The sequence below is a fragment of the Toxotes jaculatrix genome, chromosome 11 (assembly GCF_017976425.1).
Source record: "Toxotes jaculatrix isolate fToxJac2 chromosome 11, fToxJac2.pri, whole genome shotgun sequence".
Taxonomy (NCBI): domain Eukaryota; kingdom Metazoa; phylum Chordata; class Actinopteri; family Toxotidae; genus Toxotes; species Toxotes jaculatrix.
In genome coordinates this window covers 24,061,235-24,087,491 of record NC_054404.1, presented here as the reverse complement: position 1 = coordinate 24,087,491, position 26,257 = coordinate 24,061,235, and the positions used below count along the sequence as shown (strand labels likewise).

At 41.9% G+C, this 26,257-nt stretch overlaps 1 protein-coding gene across 2 annotated transcripts; it reads right to left on the bottom strand.

Moving 5' to 3' along the window:
• Window positions 1-1,123: 1,123 nt before the first annotated feature.
• On the bottom strand, window positions 1,124-22,359 carry pitx3 (paired-like homeodomain 3). 2 transcript variants are annotated; one of them, XM_041049822.1, is made up of 4 exons: window positions 22,131-22,359; window positions 14,222-14,339; window positions 6,577-6,782; window positions 1,124-2,674 (listed from the first exon to the last, which is right to left on the bottom strand). In XM_041049822.1, exons 2-4 carry the CDS (start codon window positions 14,328-14,330, stop codon window positions 2,105-2,107), a joined length of 885 nt encoding a protein of 294 aa, XP_040905756.1. In that variant the 5' UTR covers window positions 14,331-14,339; window positions 22,131-22,359; the 3' UTR covers window positions 1,124-2,104. The 2 variants fall into 2 exon arrangements, with proteins under 2 accessions (XP_040905756.1, XP_040905757.1); XM_041049823.1 differs by lacking the exon at window positions 22,131-22,359 and adding an exon at window positions 18,210-18,295.
• Between the last annotated feature and the right edge of the window lie 3,898 nt (window positions 22,360-26,257).

Here is a 26,257-nt window from a genome sequence, read left to right as displayed (position 1 = left end):
GAGGGGTAGAGACCGTTTCTGTGTTGGGAAATAAAACAGGAACTTAAACCTTTAGTTTTAAGGCAGAATGTTTTGTCTTTTTAACGTCTTTAACTTCCACATTTGTCTATGAAACCTTCCTTCCTTCCTTCCTTTATTTATTTATTTATTTATTTAGCTAACTAGCTGTGCTTTTTCACTATGGAACTGACAGACTGTGAAATGTAGTTGAAAGCTCTGGGAAAAAAAAGCTAGAGATTAAACTTTGGGTTAAGATAATTATGCTATAGTCCATGCAGAGGTAGTTGGACCTTTTGTGTTTTTTGGCCCTCATATTTAGTAGCCTGTAAATGGGCCTTGCGTTATTAGATTGTTTGGTCAAATTTCTAAGTGCCAGATCAAAGTTACTGAATTTGTTGTCAGTTCTGTTTGACGTGCCAAAACGATTGGTGCTTTTTTTTTTTAAATCTTAGTTTTGAAAATATTTGTGGTGGAATCAGCAGCTGAATTTCAGTGTTGAGTGGTTTAACTGTTGAGATCGTTCCACCTTCATGACAAGATATTTAAAGGAAGCTATGTGATTAAAAATGTGACTTTGTTGAATTTACCAGGAAAAAAAAACACACACACACACACACGCACACACAACATTGGAAATGTCAGAGCAATAAACAGTTGCGGGGGCTGATGGGGATTGATGGGCTGCTAACCCCTCATTTGTGGCTCCGCTGGGACACCTCGCTCCTTGAGGCCCTTATGTAATCCTGGCGGCGCTTCAGCCTTCGGCCTCTGTGAATTCCTGCTGTGTTACTGGATAGCCTGCAGTTACCACTCGGAGTGTAGGTCAAACATATCAGTGAGCAGCTATTGGGAACATCTACGCCTCCCCACGTCTCTGCCTCCAACCTACTACTCCTGTTCACCGTTACGTAAGTGTTGCCATGGAAGTGAGTTGGGGTTACCATGGCGTTGTGCACATTGTTGTGAGTACATCATGTTTTGGCCTGTGTCATGCCAACGAACGTCACAGGCTATAGATTAGCGAGATACGGAGGGACGGGAACTGTTCCTTTCAATGTAAAAGTCCATTTGTAGTTCATAAAAATGGATCCTTTAATTGGTTCTTTAATGAGACAAAGCAGGCTACACCAGGAAAAAAAAAGCTTGAATTTTTTTCTTATAACAACTGCACTCTTACATACATTTTTACAGTCATGGACTCCCTTTGTATAACACCACACAAATCTATATACTCAATGGCTTTTTAGAGTTTTACTTGGAAAAAAAAAATCTTGCTGATATTCTGGTATATGTGTGTTTGTAAATTATTGTTGGGTTTTTTTTGTGTGTGTGTGTGTGTGTGTGTGTGTGTGTGGGTGTGGGTGTATGTGTGTTTAACTGCTTGAGGGTGTGTTCACTTTCCAGTATTGCCTCCCTCTCTCACCTCTCTCCAAGCTGACCTTTGACCTATGAGCTTCCAAGGGGAAAGGAATTCACAACAAAAGTTTAAAGCTCCTAAAAGGATGTGCTCATAGTACATCAACTTCAGGCCCGTTTGAAAGAACATGCTTTTCTCATCTTTAAAGTACTACATTTTCATATATTTTTTTTTGTCACATACAAAACAGGAAAAGTCCATTATATACATCCTCCATGTCTCCCGCATCGTAACGACAGGTCCCTTTTCCTGCGACAGTAGCAAAGATCACATTTGATATTTTTTTTTGGGCCAAGGTGTTGACCACCAGTCCAGTCGAAGCATCCGTGTTTTTTTTACCCTTGGTTTCTACGTTTACTCTAATCATGCAGTTCAAAAGAAGGAGAAAAAAAATGATTATGGATAATAGCGTTTAGAAATCCTTTGAAACAGTTGGTCAGTTCAGTGAGTCTCACAAACAGAAGAGAATTCCTTTTAAGTGTGGTGGTCCATCTGGGCATGGTCTATTCGCTGCATCAGTTTCGACAATGATTCTCACTGTGTACCAGCAAAACATGATGTGTCAGTCTGCGGTGCATCTGGTAGCTTAGAGATGGGAACTGAAGAGTTGTGAAGTTGGGTAATAATGGACTTACAGCTGGTCAGTTGGGTCGGGGGTGGGGGGGGGTTCACATCGGAGCTTCTTCTTCATACCGGCCGATCCACAGCGTATTGGCAGGGGCTCAGGTTGGACACAGGGTTCTGCACCGCCGGATACGCGAAGTTGGTGTGCTGCTTGGCCTTGAGCCGCAGGCTGGCCAGGCTGGAGTTGCAGGTGTCTCTGTACATGTAGGGACTGGCTGTGGTGGCGTAAGGGCAAGTGGCCGCAGTCACTGCTACTGAGTTGAGCGCCGTGGGGCTGTTGAGGTTGTTGAGGTTGCCCAGGTTGTTGAGCCCAGTGGCAGGAACTCCAGCCACCGCTGAGGGCACCATGCTAGAGGCCATGTTCATGGAGGGGATGGAGCTGGGGGGGGAGAACATGGGCTGGGATGACAGGGGGCTTACATTCATTGAGTTAAAGAATGGAAAGCTCTTAGCAGAGAGCGGGCTGTTGGCTAGGCTCTTTGTGGCCCAGTTATTATAGGAGTAGCCCGTGTACATGTCATCATAAGGCTGCATGAGTCCATTGAACTGGGCACCAAAGCCATTTTTGCATAACTCTGCCTGCTGGTTCCTCTCCCGCTTTCTCCACTTGGCACGTCGGTTCTTGAACCATACCTGGGGAAGCCAAAGGGAGAAAGATACCTGCGCTTGAGTGTACAGTCGGTTTGGAGCTCCACCTACAACACCCTAAAAACTTGACATCTAATGTCAGGTTTTTCTCAATAACATGAAACATGCATGACTATGTAAGCAACAGTCAGTGTTGTGATTTTTTTTGGGGGGGGGCGGGAAGAGAAAAACACAAATATAGAGATCATTGATGTGAAGTAACCCCAACTGTGGCAGATTATTCAGGTAAGATCCTGTTGCTCTTTGTAGGAAGCTTCACTGAGAAAATATGTTTTCAGGATTTCACTTTTTACTGAACAAAATGAAGGATCCAAGCACACTGATATTAAACACAGGGGATGACAAGAGGTTACAAGAGGGACACCAACTGTATTATATAATACAAATTGTGTTAAATATAAAGAACAACCACGCATCTGAAGCTGTCCCTAAACACAACCGCAGTGAAGTCTAACTGAGGCTTCACCCTACTCTACACACGTAGACAGTGAACACAGACTGAGGAAGTTATCTTCAAATACTTTTGAAAGAAATCAGAAAGAGTCTGGAGTCAATAAAGTTTAATTCTAAAGCACATCCAGTCAGAGTATCCTAACTCCTCTCAAATAGTTTCAGTAATATTGTGTGCATGTGTATTCAGACTTTTCTGACATAATGATCCCGGAGAGTAAGTTGAAGTGTATCATCAAACAGTCATATTAAGCAAGGCTTATTAAAACTAATCATTGACTTATTTGAATAGTGAGATCCCAATGAAAGAAATGTCAGGGAAGGGCAATCTTCACATTTTGTCATTTTATGGTCCTATATTTGGAGGATATGAGTTGGATTAAAGCTTAAGAGGAAAATCTAAATTGAGAGTTTTTAGAAATAAAAAAAAAAAAACTGTGGTTCTGCAGGTGAAATTCTGGACCAACTTCTGCTCTAAATTTGACACAAATTTTTTCTTGGTGGATACTGAAAAGGGCACAAACAGCACCTGACAGAAGCCTCCTGGTCATCTGATAAATATCTGTGTATTTGTTTTACATTAAAATAATTTGGTATCAAATGTTTTATATCATCAATCGTCCTAAAGCTTTTACAGGAATTTCCTGTGTTGATACTCAGCCATCCCTCTGCCCCCCTTGGCATACATGCTGTGTATCATCCAATCCTCTGTTATTATAGCAACAGAATGCTGTTGATCATTAATATGAGTGTAAAGTGCATGACTCTGAGTTTTCCATCCAACTCAGTGACAGCAGGGGAAATCCCACGCTGGAGGACAGAAGCTACCCAATTTTGTAGCGTGACTCAGAGTCAGCGCCCGTTTGAGGGTTTGTGGAAAAGGCCGAACTTCAAGGTTATTCAGAGGCTCGACTGCAGCCATGTTTTTATGGCCTCTGAGAAATGGTGTAATGATTTCAAGAGAGGGAGATTGTTGGAGCCAAAATCATCGTCTTGATATGAATTTGCATTTTGATTCATCGTGTGTAAGTATAAGGAAATATGGGGAGTTTAAAAGGGAAATTAGTCATTAATTTATGGATGAGTTATTGTTCGAACTCCCCTCTGGACAGTCTGACAGCTGACTGAGGCAGTAATTGAAACAGCTGGTGTATCAGAGCTGTCATGGAGGCTCTGGTCTTTGGTTTCCATGTATGTATGTATGTATGTATGTATGGACAAGAGGGGAAATACATTACAGCAAATACTGAATGAGAAGGAAACATACATACATATTATAAAACTCAGGCACTCATTTCAAAGGTTAGCCTAGTTTTCTTGTCGATGTCAGCACACTGCAGGTGTGTGTGCTACACAACATCAACCTGAACATGTGCAAAAATGCATTTATTTGATTTTAAGATCATGGCCCTTGTTAAATATCAGTCCAGTCTCTTCTAGAACAATGTCTAATTCAAGTGCTCAGTGCCAGTGTAGCAGTATGACATTTAGGTGGAGTAACCAGAGATAAGGGGTGAATGTGGATGTCATACAATCAGCTGGTTGCTAAACTTAAACTTGTATCCATTTGATTTTTTTTTTTTTTTGGCTTCATTAAAATGTCTGAAAATCTGCTCCTCAGTGTTTCACTGTATTCTAATTGCTCAGAACACCTCAGCATCAGGCCACATTTTCACTTTGTCACATACTGCGTGTTTGACTTTTGCCCAAATACCTGCAAAAACTAAAGACATTCCCATTAGCTTCAGCTGTGCTTCGCACTTGTGATGCTAATTACAAAATGTTAGCATGCTAACACACCAAAATAAAATGGCGAATGTGGCAAATATTCGAAATATTGCCTGCTAAACATCAGCATGTTAACATTTGAATGGTGAGCATACAGCATCCTGACAGGAGAACTCAACTCAAAGCTCAGCTGATTTATCGGGGCTATATACCAGAACACATATAGCGTGTGGCCTATTTTGGTGTCATGCTCTGAATGTCCCATGGCATGATATACGATAAAAGGGTATCAGTTGAGTGAAGTCAATTTTATTTATATACCTTGAAATCACAAATCATACATTTGCTTTCAAGGTCTTTACAGTCTGACACCCCCCTGTGCTCAGACCCTCAGCAAACTTTGATGATTAACAGCGGCTCTCTGAGAAATCACATGAATCAAGCTGACAGGTGAAGTATTTTGGGCATGTAGGAATTTGCCTACATGCAGGGGTTAGACTGGCCACTGATAGACACTGGGAACCAGACAATGTGTGGTCTGTTGTCCTTTCAAAATAACAACCAAGAGTGTGCGCTATGTGACCTTTCATCCAGCCAACATTAATTTGATCCATTACTTGTCAGGCAGGCCAGCGACTGTATTGTCATCCCTCAGAATGTGTGTCCTCCTGCTCCATATAGCTGCACTGACCAAACCACTGGGTGTGGGCACATTCTCCTGCACCTTTGACATTTCGGTTTAGCGTGTGAACCGAAGCGTTGACAGAATGGAGTAAAATATCTTACCTCGTACATGAAATAATATTTTTATTCTTGTATATACATATATTTTTTTTTTATATTAAGAACTCACGGAGGCCTACATGACCACAGAATGTTTATGATTGGAGCAGTGTTTAGCTTTGGGAATGATAATGGCATATTTTAAAAGTTTAGTAAACTGAATAGATGGTCACAGGGAAATTTGTGAAAATCAAATTGCATTTGTTTTCACGTGGTGGTCATAGCCATATATTTTCCTCCTATATTATATTTTATTCATAATTTCATGTGGTAGTGGACAGAGTTTAAAAATTGTTTAAAAAGTTTTGTTTATCAAAGGCTTTAAATCTGCTTCAATAGGCTTTTTGGGGGACGATGAAAACTTGTGAGCAAATTGTTGCAGATAGAGTAACATTAGCATTAATACTACAGCCGCTTTGAGTTGAGTATGAAAGTTGATTCTCAATCTTAGAAACAGCAGCTGGACCAAAAAAAAAACAAAAGTTTTAATCGCATCTCACAATCTTTCACAGTCACAGATGGCAGATGGAGGAAGATAAAGAGATGTGGTTGAAATCCCTGGAAAAACTAGTAAGTGGTCATAGATTACCCTTATTTGTGCAGCTTTAAGTTCATTCCCCCGACAATTCAAAGGTTTTCAAAAGACCTAGCAGCATATGGAACACTTTGACACTGACTGATGACAAAAAGCCCTGTGTTAAAACTGTGCTTTGGATCTGCACTGGCTAAGGTGTATTGTGCACCCCTGAGACAATGGAATTGTCTGTTCTGTTATTCCTCAGGCTTCTATTCTAACCGGGTACTACACCTCACTGATTAACACACCTTTCAGCTGGAGAGGAGAACCTCATTACTGAAATCAACTGCTGTAAAAAAAAAAGTTCAGGGTTGTATGTGCCACAGGGGCCGTGGTAGAGTGTACCCACCCTGACCCGTGCCTCTGTGAGGTTGGTCCACACTGCAATCTCCTCTCTGGTGCTCATGTCGGGGTAGCGGTTCCTCTGGAAGGTCGCCTCCAGCTCCTGGAGCTGCTGGCTGGTGAAATGAGTTCTCTGCCGCCGCTGCTTCTTCTTCAGAGAGCTGTCCTCAGCGCTGGACTCATCCAGCTGGTTGTGGTGGGATTTCTCTGTGTCTGCAGACACACAGACACACGCTTTTGAGTTCATCATACATTATGTTATGTTTGGGATTTAAACTCTTAATCTACAAATATTGCTGTCAGTATTTTTCTCTGAAATGTGGTGGGGTAGAAGCATGAATTAACATCAAATGGAAAAAGTAAAGTAAAATGTACTTAAATGTATATAGTTGCTTCTCTTCACCTGTGTAGCCAATGAAATGTTCCTAAAGCACTAAAACATCAATAACTGAAAAATAATCAATTTAAAGCGAAGATTTCGTAATTTACAACAATGAATATTCCTTTACAAGTGAAAGCTTTATTATTATTACTGAAATAATCATCATCATCATAATCTTTATTTATAGAGCACTTTTCTAAACCCACATAAAGTGCTCTACACAAAGTAGCAAATTAAAACAGGCAGGTCAAGGCACAGACATAAAACAGCAGATGTCAGGGTTCACTCTGGGGAGCCAGGGTGCTCTTATTTTGTTTTGCTTATTTAGGGTTTCCTGTTTTATTTTGACAATATCTTAGTTTCCGGTTGTTCACTGTTCTCCCTCTCGTTTCAGGTGTCTCGACTTTCCCCTCTCCCTGTGTGCTCCTCCCACTTCCTGATTACCCTTCCTCTCCTAATGTGTTTCACCTGTTCGTAATTGACTCACCTCCCCCTGATGTATTTAGTCCTCGTCTTCCCTGCACTCGTTGCCAGATTGTCTTGTGTGTTGTTGACCAAGCTTTCCAGCGTTCTTTACCCGTTCGAGTTCTGTTGTGTTCTTAGTGTTTGTGTATGACCTCCGCCTGGATTTCTGGATTACGAGCTAGCCTTTTCCCTCTGGTACTCCTGCTTCCTCGGACTGATTCTGTGTAACGAACCTGGACTGATTAAACTGTGTTGATTCCACATACTCTGACTCTGCGCCTGTGTCCTCATCACTACTCCCTCGAGCCTGACAGCAAATCATAGAAACAATTGCAGTATTTTGTACTGTGGTACAAATAAAACCAATTACAGTGTTACCAGCGAAGAGGCAATCAATACTAATCAATACAATCTGTAAAAATCTATAAGAATCAAACAAAGGGCCTACTATAAAAACAAAATCCAATGACAGAAAGGCAATCAATAAAATGTATAAAATCCATAGAAATCTATGAGAATCAAGTAATCTGGGCAGTCAGTAAAATTATGTAAAATCAGGAGAAGCTCTTTAATAAAAATGTGTTTTAGGAAGAGATACAAAAGAGGAATCTGATCCTGCCAATCTGATTTCCTTCATCGTTCCATACTTTCAGGGGTCTGACTGCAAATTCTGGTGTTCAGTTGCACCTCAGGAACAGATAAAAGGCCTCTGCCCGAGCATCTCAGGCAACATACTGGCTCGCACGCTAAGAGGTCAGATATAGGGAGCACGGGGAGAGGCAGTAAGATTTTAAAATCAATAATGGGAGCCAGTGCAAGGAGGCGTGATGTGATCCTTTCTCTTGGATCTTGTTAAAAGTCTGGAGGCTGAGTTCTGAACAGTCTGGACCCGATTCACAGTTTTTTGGTTGAGGTTGTTGCAGTAGTGGAGGCGTGAGGAGACGAAGGCTTGTAAAATGGTCCCTGTGTCTTTGAACGATAAAATAGATCATATTTTGAAATTATTTTGATGATGATAAAAACTCTCTGCGCAAAGTCTGCACAAGTTTTGTTGTGTGCTGTTCAAAATCTAAGTCATGAACAAACCAATCACCAAGATTCAAGATTTAATGTGTTCCAACAGGGAACCAGCAGATGGCAGGATTCATTTAGCTATGCGATGGGAACCAATTACAACGATCTCTGTTGCGTTTGAGTTAAGCTGCAAAACATTTTGTGTCGTCCAGCTTTGCACATCACGTAGGCAGTCACGCAGTGAACACGGGCTTCCAGGATCAGTGGCTCTAACGGGCAGGTATATCTGTGTGTCATCGGCATAGCAATGAAAGGAAACACCATGTCTATTAATAATGTGTCCAAGGGGAGGCAACAAAGACAATAAAATTTGTCCCAAAACTGACCCCTTGTGGGACACCATACTCAGCTGGGTATTTTGTTGGTCAGGCAGGCGAAGCTGACACGGGGAGGTAAGTGGGGCCATTTGTTGTAGATATGGAGACTGGGGAGCAGAGATTAAAAAAAGGCCAGCACAGGTCTAAAAGTGAATAGAGGTTTCTCCAAGTTTCTTGAATCATATGCTCTGATTTTTTTATGTCCATGCCCTGCTGTGCTTTGAGTGATAAACGGTCTTGCCATTGGGACTTCTGTCTTTCATGTTACTTTACTTCTAATAATTATAATCCCAGTAATATTCCTGGTAAAAACAGATTGCTTCTCCTTTCAGATGGGGATGAAGACCAGGACAAACTGCCATTCTTTGACTGGAAGCTTACAGGCCCCGCATTGCCCTCTTCATCATTTGACTGATCCTCATCAGTTCTCACATAGTCTGGATCATGTTCTGCTGTCTTCCACCTCTGACACTTCCTCTTCAGTTTCATCCCGTCCTCTTGCTTCCTCACCAGTGTCATGATCAAAGATCCAAACGAGAGTTTCACAAAGAATCAGTCATGGTCATTGTGGTGCCATAATAAAATTTGGGCAATACCCAAGAAGGTTATACTTCACAGAGCTGCCAGGAAGGTACTTCTGCACCAATGTTGTAATTGTTTGCAATGATGATAATATTCCCATAGTTAAAACATTTTGTCTGGAAGGTTTGGTTCCTACGGGGGGGTCCCAGGAAATGTAGTTCTTCCCTTTGCTCTCATTGATTCCACCAGATGTTGGAAACCTTCCTCTGAGCTTCTGCTCCATGTTGACATGATTCATCACATCATTCAAGCTGCCAATCTCCTGTTCTACCATATCCCAAAGGTGTTCTACTGGATTCAGCTCTGGAGACTGTGGAGGCCTCTGAAGTTCACTGAACTCACTGTCATGTTGATGAAACCAGTCGGAGACGACTTTAGCTTTGTGACATGGAGCATTATCCCGCTGGAAGTAGCCATTAGAAGATGGTGAACTGTGGCCATGAAGGGATGAACATGGTCAGCAACAATACTCAGACACACTGTGACATTCAGACCATGACTGATTGGTATTAAGGACCAAAGTGAACCAAGAAAACCTTCCCCACACCATCACACCACCACCACCACCAGCCTGGACTGTTAACACAAGGCAGGTTGGGTCCATGCATTCATGTTCTTGACTCCAAACTCTGACCCTACCATCTGCAGCCTCAGCAGAAATCCAGATCCATCAGACCAGCCAACATTTTTCAGGACTGGAACCTGATGTGGTTTCTGCTGTGTAGTCCATCCTCTTCAAAGCTGGATGTGTTGTTTATCCTGAGAAGCTTCTCTGTTCTCCACAGCTGTACAGAGTGGTTTTCTGAGTTAGCGTAGCCTTTCTGTCAGCTCTAACCAGTCTGACTTCTAACCTCTCTCATCCACAAGATGTTTCCATCCTCAGAGCTGCTGCTTCACTTGGTTTTTGTTTCTGGCTCCATTCTGAGTCTGTGTGTATCTGTATCTGTGTGTGTGTGTGGGGGGGGGGGTCTGGGAGTAGAAGTCTGTCTATTTGATAGATGAAAATCTTTTTATACACTTTGCTCTTAATTGTAGTCTCAGCCATTCATTTCCTATGGTTGGTCACAACACCACAGAAGGACAAAACTTTAAAGCAGAGTTCTTTAGGTAGAACACTTGAACCCAGCTCTTGTCCATGTCGAGTCTAATTAGCCGAATTCTGCACAGAGAAGCAGAAACTGTCAACACTTAAAAAGCTAACACATTCTGTATCTGTTAAACAGCACATTACTCCAACACCTTTCACTCTGGATCAACACCATCCAATCCCCGCTGACACTGACTAGACAATATTGTCAGATCAAACTTCATCTGAAATCTCTCGATCCCATAGGCTGGAAAATGACAAGCGTGGCAAGAGAGAGTGATTCCAAACACTGTATTACGTTCAAAGATGTGCAGGAGCAGCAGGTGATTGCTTTTGGCCCCCCAGCGCAGTGATTTTAAAGGACCACACATCCATGTTATGTCTGCCAGGGCTTCTCCCTGCCAGATCTGACTCCCACAATTTGAGGACCTCACAGAGAGAAGTGAAATTAGTTTGCCAGCTAATCCTTTGGATCAAGCTTTTGTGACTGGGGCAGGTTGGGCTCTGTTTGGCGAGGGCTTAGCTCTCTGGGAGCAGTTCAAAATGATCAGCAGGGTTTAAAAAGAGGCTCCACAGGGCCACCAGCAAAACCAATAAGGGCCAGGCCGAGGCTGTTATCTGGCAGTAAACTGACACTGGGTAAGCTGTCACTTAAGGCCAAAGTCTATAACACAATACAGAGTAAAGGGCAGCTCTTTTTAGAGCAACGCACTGACCAACAATAGGAGCAATCTGACTGATAATGCGCCGACATGACAGAGTTGTTCCAGGTCAGCTTCTCAGAGTGCTTTAATCTGGAAAATGACTACAAGAGGCTTTTAAAGAAATCACTTCTCAACATCTTGGAAAAAAAAAAAAAAAACGTCCACAAAGTCCACAATCAAAGAGCAATTATGACTGGACTGTCAGATATTCAAATTTATATTTTTGTCCGGCTCAGAACAAAGTAGTTTCTACAGGAGCTGCACCTTTCTTTTCACAGAGGGAGAGCTTATTATAAAGAGACACACTCAGGTCATTCAGTCGTGTGTGAGATAGTTCACTTGTCCATGCCTATGGCATGGGCGTCAGCTTGGAGTGGTAAGGTGTGGCAGCCACATTATACTTCATTATGACTGAATCCAGATTTAAGCTTGTACTTTGTGTTCATTATAAAGGAGAACAATAAACTGTAAACATGTATTCATGCTGATCTTAAAAACAACCAACCGTGGATAATTCAGAAGCAGCATTTCCTCAATATGGTTTAGTAAAATATACTGGAGAAAACATATTCATAAAGGGATCGTCCCTCATCAAAGAAAGTCATTTTGCAATATTTTCTCAAAGTGACATGGTTATTTGTACAAATGCTTTAGCCCTGAGAGAAAGTCCTCACCGCTCTGAGAGAGCTCTGACCACAAACCAAGGTGTCTAAAATCTGTATTTATAGGATTTTCTCTGTTCCATTAAATATACAAATGCATTTAAAATTGTAAATCTGATAAACATTTCAGGGGAGAAAATATGATTAAGACTTTGCAGGCCTATGAGTTTTCCCATTGAAACACATGAAGTCTCAAAATAGTGAAATGAGTCCCCACAGTGTGCTTTAAAAATGTTTCCTCATATTTGATACAAAATCTGATCCTATTGTTTTTCACAGCTCTTACTGTGAAACATTTCATTTGATTAATAAACGTGTAAATTGGAATAATATTTACACACAAGTTAAAATTCATAATTGCCTAATTTACAATAATAATTATAATTGTACATCATCACTACATTTTCCTGTGATCATGGTTTTTACCTTCAAAATAAAAGCCTTCAATCAATTCAAAAGAAACACCACAGAGCACTAAGATGTCTGAGAGATGCCTGTCAGGAAGGAATGTTGGTTCAAATTGCATTTTTTAAAATTAATTAATTTAATTTTTGTTTGTTTTTTGTTTGTTTTTTGTTTTTTTTTCCCTCTGCCAACAGACACCATCTGGAGCTGTGTTAAAATAATCAATCTGACATTTAGGCTCCATGAAAACGCATAAGGTCCCATTAGAGAAACGGATTCAGAGATAGCAAGTGAGTCTTCTTTAGGATTAAAGTAGCTACATAAGTCCTCCTTCAGAGAGCAGGAGACATCTGAAAGCATCTGTACACCACACTTCTGTCCAGAATAGTTTGTGTTTGACAGTTTGTTAGGACTCGACTTCTAACCACATACAGTTTAGCAATAAGACCGGGTTACAACACACACACACACACACACACACACACACACACACACACACACACACACACACACACACACACACACTCCACAAGACAGATATAAATAGACAGGTAGATGGATGAGTAAAGATACTGTATGGCGAAGAAGTTAGAGTGTGTGTGTGTGTGTGTGTGTGTGTGTGTGTGTGTGTGTGTGTGTGTGTGTGTGTGTTCAGGTGAATATTAGTAATATATAACACTTGGTGAAGTTACATAACTGGAACGAGCCAAAATGGTCCATTTACAGTGAGTAAGAGTTTTCAGAAGCAGAGGAGCAGACGTAACAGAGCTGACCTCCGTCTGACTCTAATAATTATCACTCACAATAATCCTCTGATCAATACTCAACATTTACACGACTCAAACAAGTAAAGCACCTCCACGAGCGCGAGGAAAAAACCCGCTCCCTGATGAACGCCGCGAGGAGCGGCTGGGGAAAAATAAATAAATAAATAAATAAATAAATAAAAATAAATGAGCCTTGAATTATTATTAGTATTATTGACAGATATGTTTCAAAATAGAGCTTTGTCTCAGTCTCAATATAAAAGCTGAATGCCCCGGCAGTTCCCCTCCAATCACCGCGAACGAGGTTGAGTTTTTTTGTTTGTTTTTGAGTAAATAAAAATAACCCTGATGTTATTGATAATCATATACAGATAATTGAAATAACCTGTAGGTCACACATGATGAAGCCGATGACTATGAAATAAGATATTTCTTGATTTATAATGTTGCGCGGCGGCTTTGATTTGACTCAGCATCGTGTCCTGGAAGCATCACGCGCAGGCTTTTGCTCTTTTGCAATTCATTTTCATATTCAAAGTCAGATGAGTTCGGATGTGTTATTACAGCCCGTCACCTCAGCCTGAGCCTGAACAGGTCGCTGCGTAAAGACACCGTCGGAGAAACCGACACGAATAAACCTCCAATTAAAGAGGCTGTGGTCTCAGCGTCAGGGGCTGTGCGGGTTCACGGACTGTGATTCCTCTCCAGCTCGTTTACAAGCTCAAAGGCTGCAGAGTTAATAGCATGTTTGTTTGTTTGTTTTTTCCTTTTTATGAACTGGCTTTGATTGCTCTGTGCTGCATTGACTGGTCGCAGTGTGGGGATGGTTCTGTTCTGTGATCCGTCTCTGATCCAGCGTGAAGAAATACCCTAAGACACTCTACAGGCAGCAAACTCTGTTATTAAAGCAGAAGATAATTACAATCTGCTCGGTTTGGGGCCAATTTGCATCCATAATTTATAAAGAATTATTACTAGTAGTAGTGTTGAATGTCTCTTTTTTTTTTTTTTTGCATGATCTGCCTAAGCCTCCGCGTTTTCTTTCATTTCAAAGATAATGTGTGTTGATCCAGCGGTGCACCAGGCGAACCGTGACATCCAGTCCGTGTGAACATAACATCATCAAGTCTACTTCACATCACATATATCAACAGATATATAGAGAAGCATGCACGGTGCACACACGGTGCTGGGGGCTTTCACTGACCGCTGTTGTCCTGGCCTTTACATCCCTGGTCGTGCTGAGGGGTCCCGGAGTCCGAGAGCGACAGTGCCGGGCTGCGGGCTTCGCTGTCCGTCAGCAGGTTAAAATCCATAACCAGGCTCTGCAGACAGACAGACAGACACACGCACACACATGTCAGGCTTCATCCTCCAAACAGTGACACTCAGTACCACCCCCGTGCCCAGCATCATCCTCATCATCGGTTATTACTCTAACTCGCGGACGGATGATGGACGCGTCCTTTAAAATGTTCCCACAAACACATTTAATGCGTTTATCAGAATTATATTTTGTTATCACTGAATCCCTGTAGCATAACTATAATGTCCCCGTAATTGTGATACACAATTTAATATATATAATATATGATACTTAATATAAAGAGACTTTACATCATCATCTTAATTCTTTTTTTAAAAAAATAACATTTTAGCTGGAAGATCATTTTGATTTGTTGGCCTGATAATATTTCTATAATTCCTGAATCTGGAGGGTTGCTTTGTATAATCGTGGATCTGACCTCAGAATTGTTTTTTTGTATTTTAGTTTTTTTATTTTGTATTTTAGGCTTCATTTAACCTTCCGACTGGAAATTAAATCATTAAATCTGTAGGAGCCCGACATCCTAACAGAATGACTGCAGACACTACTCAGGTAAAAAAAAAAAAAAAAAAAAAAAAAAAACTTACGGTAAAATGATTAAAAATGGATTATAATAATAATAATAAGAAGAAGAAGAAGAAGAAAAGATTTTACCATTTATTTTCTCTTCTTTTCAGAAAAGGACATTGCTCCTTTTTTTTTTTTTAGTAAAAATGCAGTTAGAATCAACTTAATCTTAATCAATAAGACCAAATGTGATTTTAAGTCTATTAATAATTTAATAATTTATAGAGTGTTTCTAGCTCAGGTGCAGGGGGCCTTCAGGTGGCCCCAGGGTGGGAAAAAGAACCCCCCCCCCCCCCCCCCCCCCCCAAACGGTACTGACACCGGAATGACAACAACCACAGCAACATATCATTTGAAGTTCATTTGTTGCAATAAAAGCATGATTCCCATGATTTCATCATAAAGTGTTAATACTTGATTGATGAACATGTTTTGTGTCCCCCTCATAAATATTCACACTCTTTTCCTCCTGATTTCCAGTTTCCAATTTGGGGCCAGAGTATTATCAGTTTCTTAAAATCCGTCCAGACTCTGTGTGACGTGAGTTTGTGTCCATTTGTTTCGTTTGTTGGTGAACTCTGTTTCTATTTTCTCCTCGATCTTTCCATTCACCCCTGGATGTGGTTGTCATCCTGATCCCTTTATAGGAGCCTGACATAAGCAGCTATAACAAGACCCATGCCCCGAATGGTCTATTTCGGGCAACGTGAGAGCAATAGAGTTATTACTGTAAAATATACAATGACATTTCCACAGCGAAATTCCAGCCGCTGAGGTTCGAACTTTCAGCCCCCAAAAATAGTGTCAGTGTTTATTTATCTGAGAGCAGTTAACACCATGAAAACACTGATGGAAAAAAAAATGCAGCCTAATTCAGTGACAACCGCAAGAAATATCACGCACAAGGAGTCAAAGGTCCAAGGTTTTGCTTCGAAAAAAGCAACCACGGCCTCATGTGACTTATCTGTGATGTGATGTCAAGTCCCATTTACCAAATTTAAATCTATTGTCATCACATGGAGTGAAGGAGGGACAGAGCAGGCATGCCAGGGAGCGCTGGGCACCACCTAAACTCAGTGTTTACCCCTCCTGTTTACCCTCCTCTTCTATTTACCCTGCTCTTCCCAGGACATCAGGGAGTAAAAACCTAAAGTTTACAGGTTTGGAGGGAAAGTCTTAAGGCTGCAGCCGACTACAACCAATCCGCGTCATTAAAGATTTACAAAGGCGATAAACCTGCAACCCTGCAAATCAAAGGCCGACTCCGAGCGGGGCTTTTTAACCATCCCTCCTGAACTGTTTGGACACTGCCAGCCTGTGTGCATGTAGTCAGCATTGTGGCCACGAGCGTTATTCTTAGCAGCAGAGTGTTTGTGCCCCCCCCCTACCCTCACCTCTCTTCACCCCTGCAGAATGAGCTCCCTTGCTGAGTTTCCCTGCTCTCTTTCTGCCATCATGCCAGTCCTTTGTGTGCCAGTCACATGTGACCTGTGCTGGGGTAAATCTGAAGCCTGAGGTGAGGGGGGGGGGGGGGGGGACTGGGTGGTCAGGGGTTCAAGGAATGGCATGGCATCAAACAACACACACACACACACACCTCCTCCACCACAACCGTCAACAACAAAAACAACAACACATTGTACAACTTGATTTGAACTCTTGAACCAGAATGGCTGTCACCGTTTGAAGCCGCTGACGTGACAGTGTTCACCGTGGTGCTCTCTGAACATCAGGACATGCTTTCTACGTTATCAGCCACTCAGCTCTGAGAGCTGACAACAACCATCCTCCCTCTGAAAGTCTTTAATAACACAGGAACCAGCGGAATCAAATGTTCTTAGCCAGTGAGACGCAGTCTTCAGTCTGTATTAAAAATGTTCTATTATCATTTAATTCGCTGTTTTTGTAGAAATGCAAAGCCTCTGTGTTCGACTGTAGGATGTAAACTCCTCCTCCTTTGTGTCCTGATCAGCAGCTGCAGCTCTGTTTAACTCTCAGGTAAAAGCCTGAGTTCCATGTTAAAGACTCAGAGTTCAGAGAGGTTAGAGGTTTGTTTTTACTATGAAATGTTTGGTTCATGTTTTGCTGCGTCCCTGCTTTTTATTTACTGTACATTTGAAGAAATGAGAGGAAAAGTGAAAACACATCCGAGTGAACCTGAGGGTTGGACCTGGATGGATGAATATGAAAAGTTTAGGTTTTTAAAAGACCTAAAAAAAAAAACATAAAAGAAAGAATCAGCTGCAGTGATTGTCTCAAATGTATCATCCACTTCAACTGGGCTTTAAAACCCAGTGAGGTTGAGTTGTCATTTTGCTCCCAGCTGGTTCCCACACAGATCATTAGCATCTTCCTCTAAACACTTCCTGCCCTCTCACTTAACATCATGATCAGTCACTCTGACAAAGCGACATAATGCTGCGCCGAAACCAACCTGCATTCTCTGATTAAAGGTTTAGCACCTTGTTAACATCTGATGGGTGAATCAAAAAAAAAACAAAGAAACAAACCCTACAGCTCTTAAAAACACTGCCTGACGCACATTTCATATTTCACTGCTGACACAAGAAACATTTCCTGGAGGCTTCATTTGTTCTTGGTTTAGCGTCCGTGAGAACGAGCAGAGCGTTTCGCAAAAAAAGATTAGAAGGCACGGAATCAGGCTCCGACTCTCAGCAGAATATCCCTGGGAAAGAAAGATGCGAAGCTTGAGGATAAGGTCAAGTCTCCCAGTAGAGAGATTACCTCGGTAAGCACACTGCCTCTGTGCTGTGGCTTTGGATTAATGAGCCTCTGATATGGATTTACGGGGTTAAAGTTGACGAGCGGGTCAGAGGGATCTGCTGTCCCCCCTTGTTCCTAACCATACAAATATTGTTTCTTTATCATCTTTTGAGCTGGTAGTTCAAATTAAGTGGCTTTGTTGGTTTTCTGTTCGCAATGGAGAATACCTGATCTTACATCTGTCTCATTTTCTCATCTGACATTTCAGCGAGCCTCATCTGATAGAGCCGCGTGCACCGTGTTCCATAACCTGCCACGGTGACATGTTACGGGCAAATGAACTAAGCTGGCAAACATAACCAAACCATCACGCTGTCGCCTTTGCTGTAGGATTCTTTAAACTTCTCTTAATTAAAGATAAAACTGCTCTATGCTTTCCTTCTGCTGAAAGCAGCACAACCCAGAATGAATGTAGCACAAAAAGAAGCAACAGCATCAAGAGAATTCAACACACAACAAGCAGCTTCTGTGTTTGATGTTTTTTTTTTTTTTTTTTTTTGATATAAAGCAGCGTTACCTTTGCCTGTAGTAGACCTGTAGTGTGCTGAGGCCGTTTTTAAAATCAAAGACACTCCACAAATGGCTCGCAGAGGCTGGTCAGGGTACTTGCCCAACAGAGCAACAGCTGTCCCTTTTGTGAGTGCAGAGCCAGTATTTTGGTCAGAAATATGAACGTGAGCCAGTCGGGGTGGTGGTGGTGGTGGTGGTAGAGGTGGAGGGGGGCTATTTGCTCCCCCGTGGCAGTGATGGATGGACAGACGGTCTGGTGTCAGCGTGGTGCTGAGAGGTTGGCCCTGCTTGACAGCGAGGGGAGTGCAGGTGTGATGCAAGCCAGTCATTTTGCCCAGAACAAGGTGTCAGTGGTCCCCCATCCAATTAAAAAAAAAAAAAAAAAAAACCCCAACCCTCCACTGCCCCAAACCCAGCCCTCCCGCCCCCGCCCATGCCACACAGCTACACCACATGATTATATTTCCAAAATCAAGGGCAGTTCAACACCACCCCCACCTCCCTGTGAGCTCAGCGGGGCCAACAAGCTATCACTGAGATAACCAGCAGGCTGAGGCCCTCTCAGTCAGTCAGAGGCTGATCACTGAGGCTCTCTGCTGCTCAGAGCCTGGATGTGCCGCTGCTGATTTCCTGACCTATACTCCTGAGTAAAGTTTATGGAAATCAAAGATTAACCTGACCTGATTGGTTGCATCTACCTCAGTGGGTACCAGCGGGCCCAGGCTATTTCCTTGGAAGACCTGTTCTACTGAAGCAGTCAACTCCAACCCAGTTCACCTGACATGCTGTCCCGCTCCCTGCAGGCTCGTGTAAGGCCTGAAACAGTGCTGGGGACTGGACTCTGTGTTTGCGCCTCGTGCTCAGAAATGGACGCAAATCATCATCATCATCAGCAGCAGCAGGATGAGGAGATGAGCGTCTCTGGTTTTGCATAAGCAGGCGCCCGGTGACGGCGAGCTCATTAAAATATATATTTGGTAATAATAATAAAATAATAATAATAAAGATGAAGGCAAAAAAAAAATCCTTTCATTTTTCGGGAGATTGGCGGGTCCATCTGGCGGCGCGCGCGACAGACTGCTTGCATTTCCACGGACCGCAGGCATTAGCCCGGGAATTATTCATAAACGCTTGGAGAATTAATTCCCGGGATTAAGAGTTGATTAAGATGTGTGTCACTTTGCTGTCTGAGAACTTATTAAGGACCTCCTCGAAGAAGGCGGCAGATGGAATTTCAGTCCAATGTTTGTAGATGTTAATTTCTGCCCTCCTATAACAGCCATTTGCATATGATTGAAGGAGCGAGGCCGAAAGAGAGAGAGAGAGAGAAAGGAAGAGAGGGAGAGAGAGCCTCCGTGCAAAGACGGCGTGGGGGGGAATAATGGGCCGCGCGAGCCAATGGAAGTCCGAAGCAGTGATTACCACGCGGCCTTTCGATATCAAGAATTTATTATGGCCTGATCAAAAAAAAAAAAAAAAATAGATTTCACCGATTGGACTCAGTCTGGACGCGTCGAACAACGTGTCCGATTTAGAGGAAACCGTTTGTGAACCGGTCATGAAGACCAGATGATGTGGTGATTTTTTTTTTTTTTTAAACTGACGCATCTTTATGTTCAGGACGTGATGCTCCGTTTGCAAAAAAAAAAAAAAGTTTCCCTTTTTGCAGTTACAAAAAAAAAAACTATATAAATTGAATTTCCCGTCTCCTGCTTTGAATGAATGGAAATGCGTAGCTCTGCCTGTGTGAGCTTTGTTTTAATGGCCGTGTGTTTACTATGATGGAGCTGAAGCCAAACGCAGCCTCTCACCTGATCTGCGCAACGAAGTTTGATTTGTCCCGTGTAAAAAAACAAACTAACGCGATGTAAAAATACATATAGATCTATAATGAAGATTTCAAATGAAAATGGAGATTTGAACATGTTGGACCTGACTAATGTAAGCAGCGGTGTGTGTGTGTGTGTGTGTGTGTGTGTGTGCCAGCTGTGGCCCCCCTCTCTCAGCACAGCAGGCCGTGGCCTGCTAGACCTGCCTCTGAGAGCGGCGTGGTGATAAAACCACTGAAAAGAGAAATATTTATCCCCTGCGCCCTGAGGCCAAACGTGAACTTCGATTAAACAAATCTTATTTTCATACGTCCTGACCCCATGGGAAAAAGATGCAAAAGAGGCTCCTAACTGAAGGCCTGCAGGAGGGCGTCTGCTCAGGTGATTCCTGAAAGCCAATCTGCGTTAGCTTTGATTTGAGTTTAAGTTGTTTTGTTTTTTTAGTTTTTGTTTCCGCTTCTTTTTTTTATTTTAGTTTTTTTGGTTTTTATTGCTATTAAAGAAAATTAACGAACGTGAACAGTTTGGTAAAACTAACCATTTATGGTCTAAAATACGGATCAGGCCTTTTTAGATTGCAATAAGAAGAAGAATTCTAACCTCTCTGGGTTCAAACATCTATTCGCTTCTTCTTTAATTTCATCTAATGAAAGCATTTTGATTCATGTATTTATTTTGTAGTAATAACGCAGGAAGGGCTCCGGGTTTAATAAAGCCTTAGCCCCGCTCTAACGACGGGCCTTGTTAGAGCAATAAGGCAAATATATTTCTTTTTTAAAGTTTTTTTTTTCTTCTTTTTATTGATACCGACCTAAAATAAAATATGAAGGCTATTTAAAATCCATCCATCCCAACCTGTGAGACGCTGGTACAAGGCTGGTACCAGACCTTACATTTATATTATTATTATTATTATTATTATTATTATTATTATTATTATTATTATTATTATTATTATGTCATTGTTATTGTTGTTGTCGTCGTCGTTGTTGTTGTTGTCAAACTGTTCATCGAATTCAAGAATTAACCTTAAATGTCTAAACCTAAATTTGAAAAGCCCGAGTGGTCTGATCCTCGTGTGTGTCCCATGGATGTAAATATTAGAAACAGAAATGAGATTGATTTTGTGGGTGTGTGCGGCGCGTGTAGACGTTTGTGTATGTGTGTGTGTGTGTGTGTGTGCGGATGGGGGGAGTGGGGAGGGGGGTGGTGTTGCTGGTGGTGGAGGTCGCACAGTTCTGTTTTTCTGTCCGTGGTCTCCTGTGGCCTCGTCAGCCACCTGCCACCTATCAATTTCCTCCACATCCCCAAATATTCCTGACCTCCCAGATATTTTCACAATGTCCGTTTCTGCGAAGCCCGAGAATTTAAGCAAAAGACAAAAACCGAGCTGGACAACACGATAATTAACACGGTATAATAATTCCCTCTAAAGCTAAAACAGAGAAAGAGCTGATTTTTTTTTCTTTTATGGGCGTGGAAGTTGAGCTTCACGCAGTTTTTTTTTTTTCCTACCAACAGGCCTCAGACACGGAGAAGGCAAACCACACCACACGGAGCTTTAACCCTCTGATCCAAGACTTATTTTCTATTTCTAATCACGGGGATTATTTATTTATTTATTTATTTATTTTGGCCTGTTTTAAAGATGAAATACAGACTTTAAAAAAAAATCTGTTTAACATTTAGTGGATAGATGCGTCGCCTCTCATCAGCATCATTATCTCCTCAGAGACAGACACACACACACCCTAAAGTAAAAAACTCCTGCGTTTCTCCTGCTACAGCTTGTTTTAGACCTTTAAACTCGGACGTGAAGAATCACGCTCTGCTGCTCCCAGGCACGGCTGGGAATTATAACTTTAAAAAAAAAAAGAGTTCATGAAACTTCCCCCTCCTCCCCCCCAACCTCTCCATCCACCACCCTCCTACTTCACATCAAGGTTCTGTCAACTTTTACGCACCAATCAAATAAAATAAAAAAAAAAAAAAAGAAATTGCCGGATGTATTCCAGCTCCACAAAGACAAACAGAGATCATACAGACAGAAAGAGAGAGATGATGTGGGGGGGAAACAAAGTGCGGTCATTCACACTTACGTCGAATCCCGGTCTGGTTAAATTAATCCGTGGAAAATGTAGAGAGCTGTGCTGCAGGCTGGTGGCTGTCCTGGCCTCAGGTTTGCTAGTGACATGGACAAAAAGTTCCCCGGTGCGTCAAAAAGTCCGAAAAATAAAAAAGGCGTCAATCAGTCAGTCAGTCAGGCAGTCAGTCTGTCTGTCAGTTTCCTCCTTCTTCTTTCCTCTTCTTCCCTCTGTGTTGTCAGACATGAAGGCTGTGGAAGAGTGAGGCTTGATCCCCACGCAGAGTATAGCGAGGGCGGGAGGGAGGGAGGGGGAGGGCGGGGGGGCGAGGAGGAGGAGGAGGAGGGGGTTGACTTCATGCTAAATATCGTGTGTGACAGGTCCGCTGTAAGGACGGCCCCCCCTACTCACTCTCTGTCTCTCTCCCTCTCTCTCTCTCTCTTCTGCACCATGTGCGCACACACCCGAACTCACACACACACACACACACACTCAGAGAGCACTCTCTCCATCGTTTTCTCCCTGCAGCCTCCACAGGACAACTTTCTATTGTACCTTCTAACTTGTACCTTTTAACTTGTGTTTATGTATATATATATGAACACACTATTGCCCATAAAGTTGGAATAAAATATATTTTACCTCTTCTCATGAAATGATTGTGACATTGTGATTTATTCTTGATAGATAAAGTGAATATCTTCTCAAAACTTTATTGATCAATCTCTTCCAATGTGATTACTGATGTGTATAAATAAAATAAAAAGAGGAATATGTCTGAAAACAAAATTATTCCACAGTATATATATATATATATATATATATGAAATCAAAGCAACAGAAACAATTTCCAATAATCAGTGTGACATTTGTTGGCGTACGGTCAGTTATGATAAACAGTGATAGTACTAGTACAGTACAGTAAAATAAAATAGAAATATATTCACACATATATACACAACCTTACTCCTATTGTACACATATATTATACACATATAGTAAAGTGAGTCAAAGTGTGCAGAGAAATCTAAATTTACAGAGGGAAAATGGTCCTGATTATTTGCAGTTGAAATGATTGGTTGGATTTTTGAACTCGAAGATGAAGATTCACTTCTGCTCCTGCTTACAACACTAATTCAGCCCCTTGGTCATTTCTGACTATCGAATATTGTCATGGGTAAGAAATAACACAGAGGCCGAATGTATTCTAGTGAGTGTGTGCTTTGTTGATGGAGCTGATGAAGACTCACATTAGTTTGGCAGGTTTAGCCATGTCTACAGGAAAGGGCAGTATGAGTCACTTATCTCTGCTGCTGCTGTTGTGTCTCCTCTCCAGGGTGTTCGGGCCCAAAGAATCCCTGAAGGCCTCGACACCACTTCATTTTTCCAGGAAGTTAGGTCATTCAAAGTAGTTTTAAAGAAGGTTATCAATTTATTTTGAAATGAAACGTGTAAATATAAATGCTAAATATTCTGTGTATTTAATCTTTATGTATTTGATTGTGAGATGAGGATCAGACTCCTCTGTTGAATGGTACCTCTGGTCCAAGTTGTTTTATTTTGTTTCTCATGTTCACTATGGATGAAAATGAACTCTTGGTGCTGCTAACAGGAACATAATGGACTCCTGCTCGCTGCTGAAGATTTGCAATTAAGATTTTTTTTAAAAAAATAGTTTCCTACTGAAAACAGCTGAAGCTCAAGTTGGATCTGAAGCTGAAGGGGCAGTCTGAATCCAGTTTCACTGGCATTAAAGTGGTGGTAAACTGGAAACCAGTTGATGTTATTCAGTCAAACACAGCCAACGAGAGCAGCCCTCTCTTTGCTGTCAGGAGGTCGCCATCACATTTTTCTAGTGCGCATGTGTGTAACATGATACCCTCTCATAGTATGTATAGAAGCATGTGCACATCCGCATGCAAGTCCACAGCTGTCCACATCCACGTCTGTCCTGGAGTGTGATCAGGGCTTGATGGCGTGTCCACATAGAGAGAGAGAGAGAGAGAGAGAGAGAGAGAGAGAGAGAGAGAGAGAGAGGGCTTCAGCTGTACTTTTCAGTCGCCTGTCTCACGCACGTCTGAGAGAGCAGATACTCTCCTAACTTTAATCAATAATCCAGTCTACACAGGCCACATAGATCTGACAGTAAACATACCCTGAAATGTGTTTTTACACTTTAAGTCTATTTTTCTGCATTTTATGTGCTTAACTTTTGTGTATTGGCAATTGATAATTTTTTATCACTGCAGCACAGCAGTGGTCCGTGGCCTCTTTAACTGCACATGGCTGCTTGTTGATGATTGGCTCCTTGCTCTGTGGAACCCCCCCCCCCCTGCAAAATCACTTCCTCTTCCGTCAGCTTCCGAAACACACCAATAATCCAAAAACCAGCATATTTACAAAGATGAGAAAAGAGAGGAAGCAAGTAGAAAGCAGCAGATACAGGGTACAAAGCAACACACAGTCACTCAGTCCTCCTCTGCAGCAGTCCCCATCTGTGTCTGATGTAAATGAGTCCACAGCTCCAGTAAAACTGTCAGAGACTGATGGCAACTCCTGCATGCACAGGAGCTTGGTTTGAGTCACTGTGTTCACATTAGTTGTTGCAGACGGTGATCACACAGATGTGGAGCATGCTCAGAGCTTAAGACACGAAACAGCTGAAATCAGATAAAAGTTGATTGTTTGATACTTCTAATTTTTCATGTTGGAATTCAGGCTCAGGCGGTAAAGTGAGTTGTTCCCTGGAAAAGATGAAATGCCAGGGAAGCAGAGAGGAGCAAAGTGCCCCAAAAAGTTGTAGCTTATACATAAAAAGAGAGCACACGAGCCATAATCTTTTAAAATGAAATCACTGGTCTGAACATGGATGAACATGGATACACCAAACCAAACTCTCTTAAGTGCAAGGACAAACTATGTGTTTTGTAGTTGGATTTAAAGGAGTTGTTGACTTTGACTCAGGGCCCCGCTACAAACCACAGTACACCACAGGCCACAAGACAATGCGGGATCCATCTTAGTTGATATTGTACTTTGTGGCTGCAAATTTCAGCACAAATGTGCAATCAATTCCATCAAATCCTGGATGTTTGGGCGTTTTCAAGTTCTCCAGCATTGTGGTCACAGCAGCACAGGACACACTAACATGATGTGTCAGTGCTGAGTGGGTGTACAACAATGTGCTTCAGTATTCTCCCTAGATATGAAGCTGCAGGCTGCAGACAGGTGATAACTTCTGAGATCAAAAAGTGTTTTTACTACTTAATGTGATAATTGTGTTGATGCTACATGTGTATTTTCACAGCAAATAAACAAAACTCTGCCAACACATACACATGTTGCATCATGGCAGTAGTACACATAATATAAAAAACCAAACCTGGAGACAATAGAAGTATTCAGATCAGAGCAACACACACAGCTATGGTAAACCACAGATTCACTCTGTCACCACCTGCACTGAATGAAAACAAAATACACTTTATCACACAGCACTCAGGCGAGTTTGAAAGACTAATTCTTTCATTCATACACGTGACAGTTATGTTTTAATATGAAATACAGTAGGTGGGTGTAGATAATAGATTCTGTCAGTGTTGGATTTAGCGTGCAGGCATACGACTATTTCCTGGAGGCAGTATGTATCAGTGTAAACTTAAATCATGTTGCAAAACTTACAAACGCAACAATAAAAAACAGGGTCTTTTTTTTCCTTTTTGACCAGCACTATCCTTCATCAATCAATCAAAGTTCTCAAACCAGCTAACATACAGTGAAACTGAGGGTTGGTTATTTTTTTGGACCCACAGGGCCTCGGACCCTGAACTTGTTCAGCCTCTTTCTGTTTAAGGCAGAAAGGCTTTTGGGGGGGACAGTGATGGGGATTTCTCTCCCACTCCTCCTTGATCCCTGCCTGTACCTCAAGCTAAAAACAAATGTTAGCACGCCAACACACTTAACTAAGATGGTAAACATTACACCTGCTGAACGTGAGCATGGTAGCATTGTCACTGTGAGCGTGTTAGCATGCTGGCGTTCGTTCAGAGCACCACTGTGGCATTTCACTGTCCAGCTGCTTTTATTTTTAATATTCTACTTATTCAGTTAGCTGTCCAGTTATGGTCTAACAGTTATCCTAG

Excerpts from the sequence above, each read along its gene's own strand:
- pitx3 (XM_041049822.1), bottom strand. The coding sequence starts at position 14,330 with ATGGATTTTAACCTGCTGACGGACAGCGAAGCCCGCAGCCCGGCACTG. Across the intron at positions 6,783-14,221 it reads TAAAGGCCAGGACAACAGCG|ACACAGAGAAATCCCACCAC; the intron begins GTCAGTGAAAGC and ends GTGTGTCTGCAG. Across the intron at positions 2,675-6,576 it reads TCACAGAGGCACGGGTCAGG|GTATGGTTCAAGAACCGACG; the intron begins GTGGGTACACTC and ends TGGCTTCCCCAG.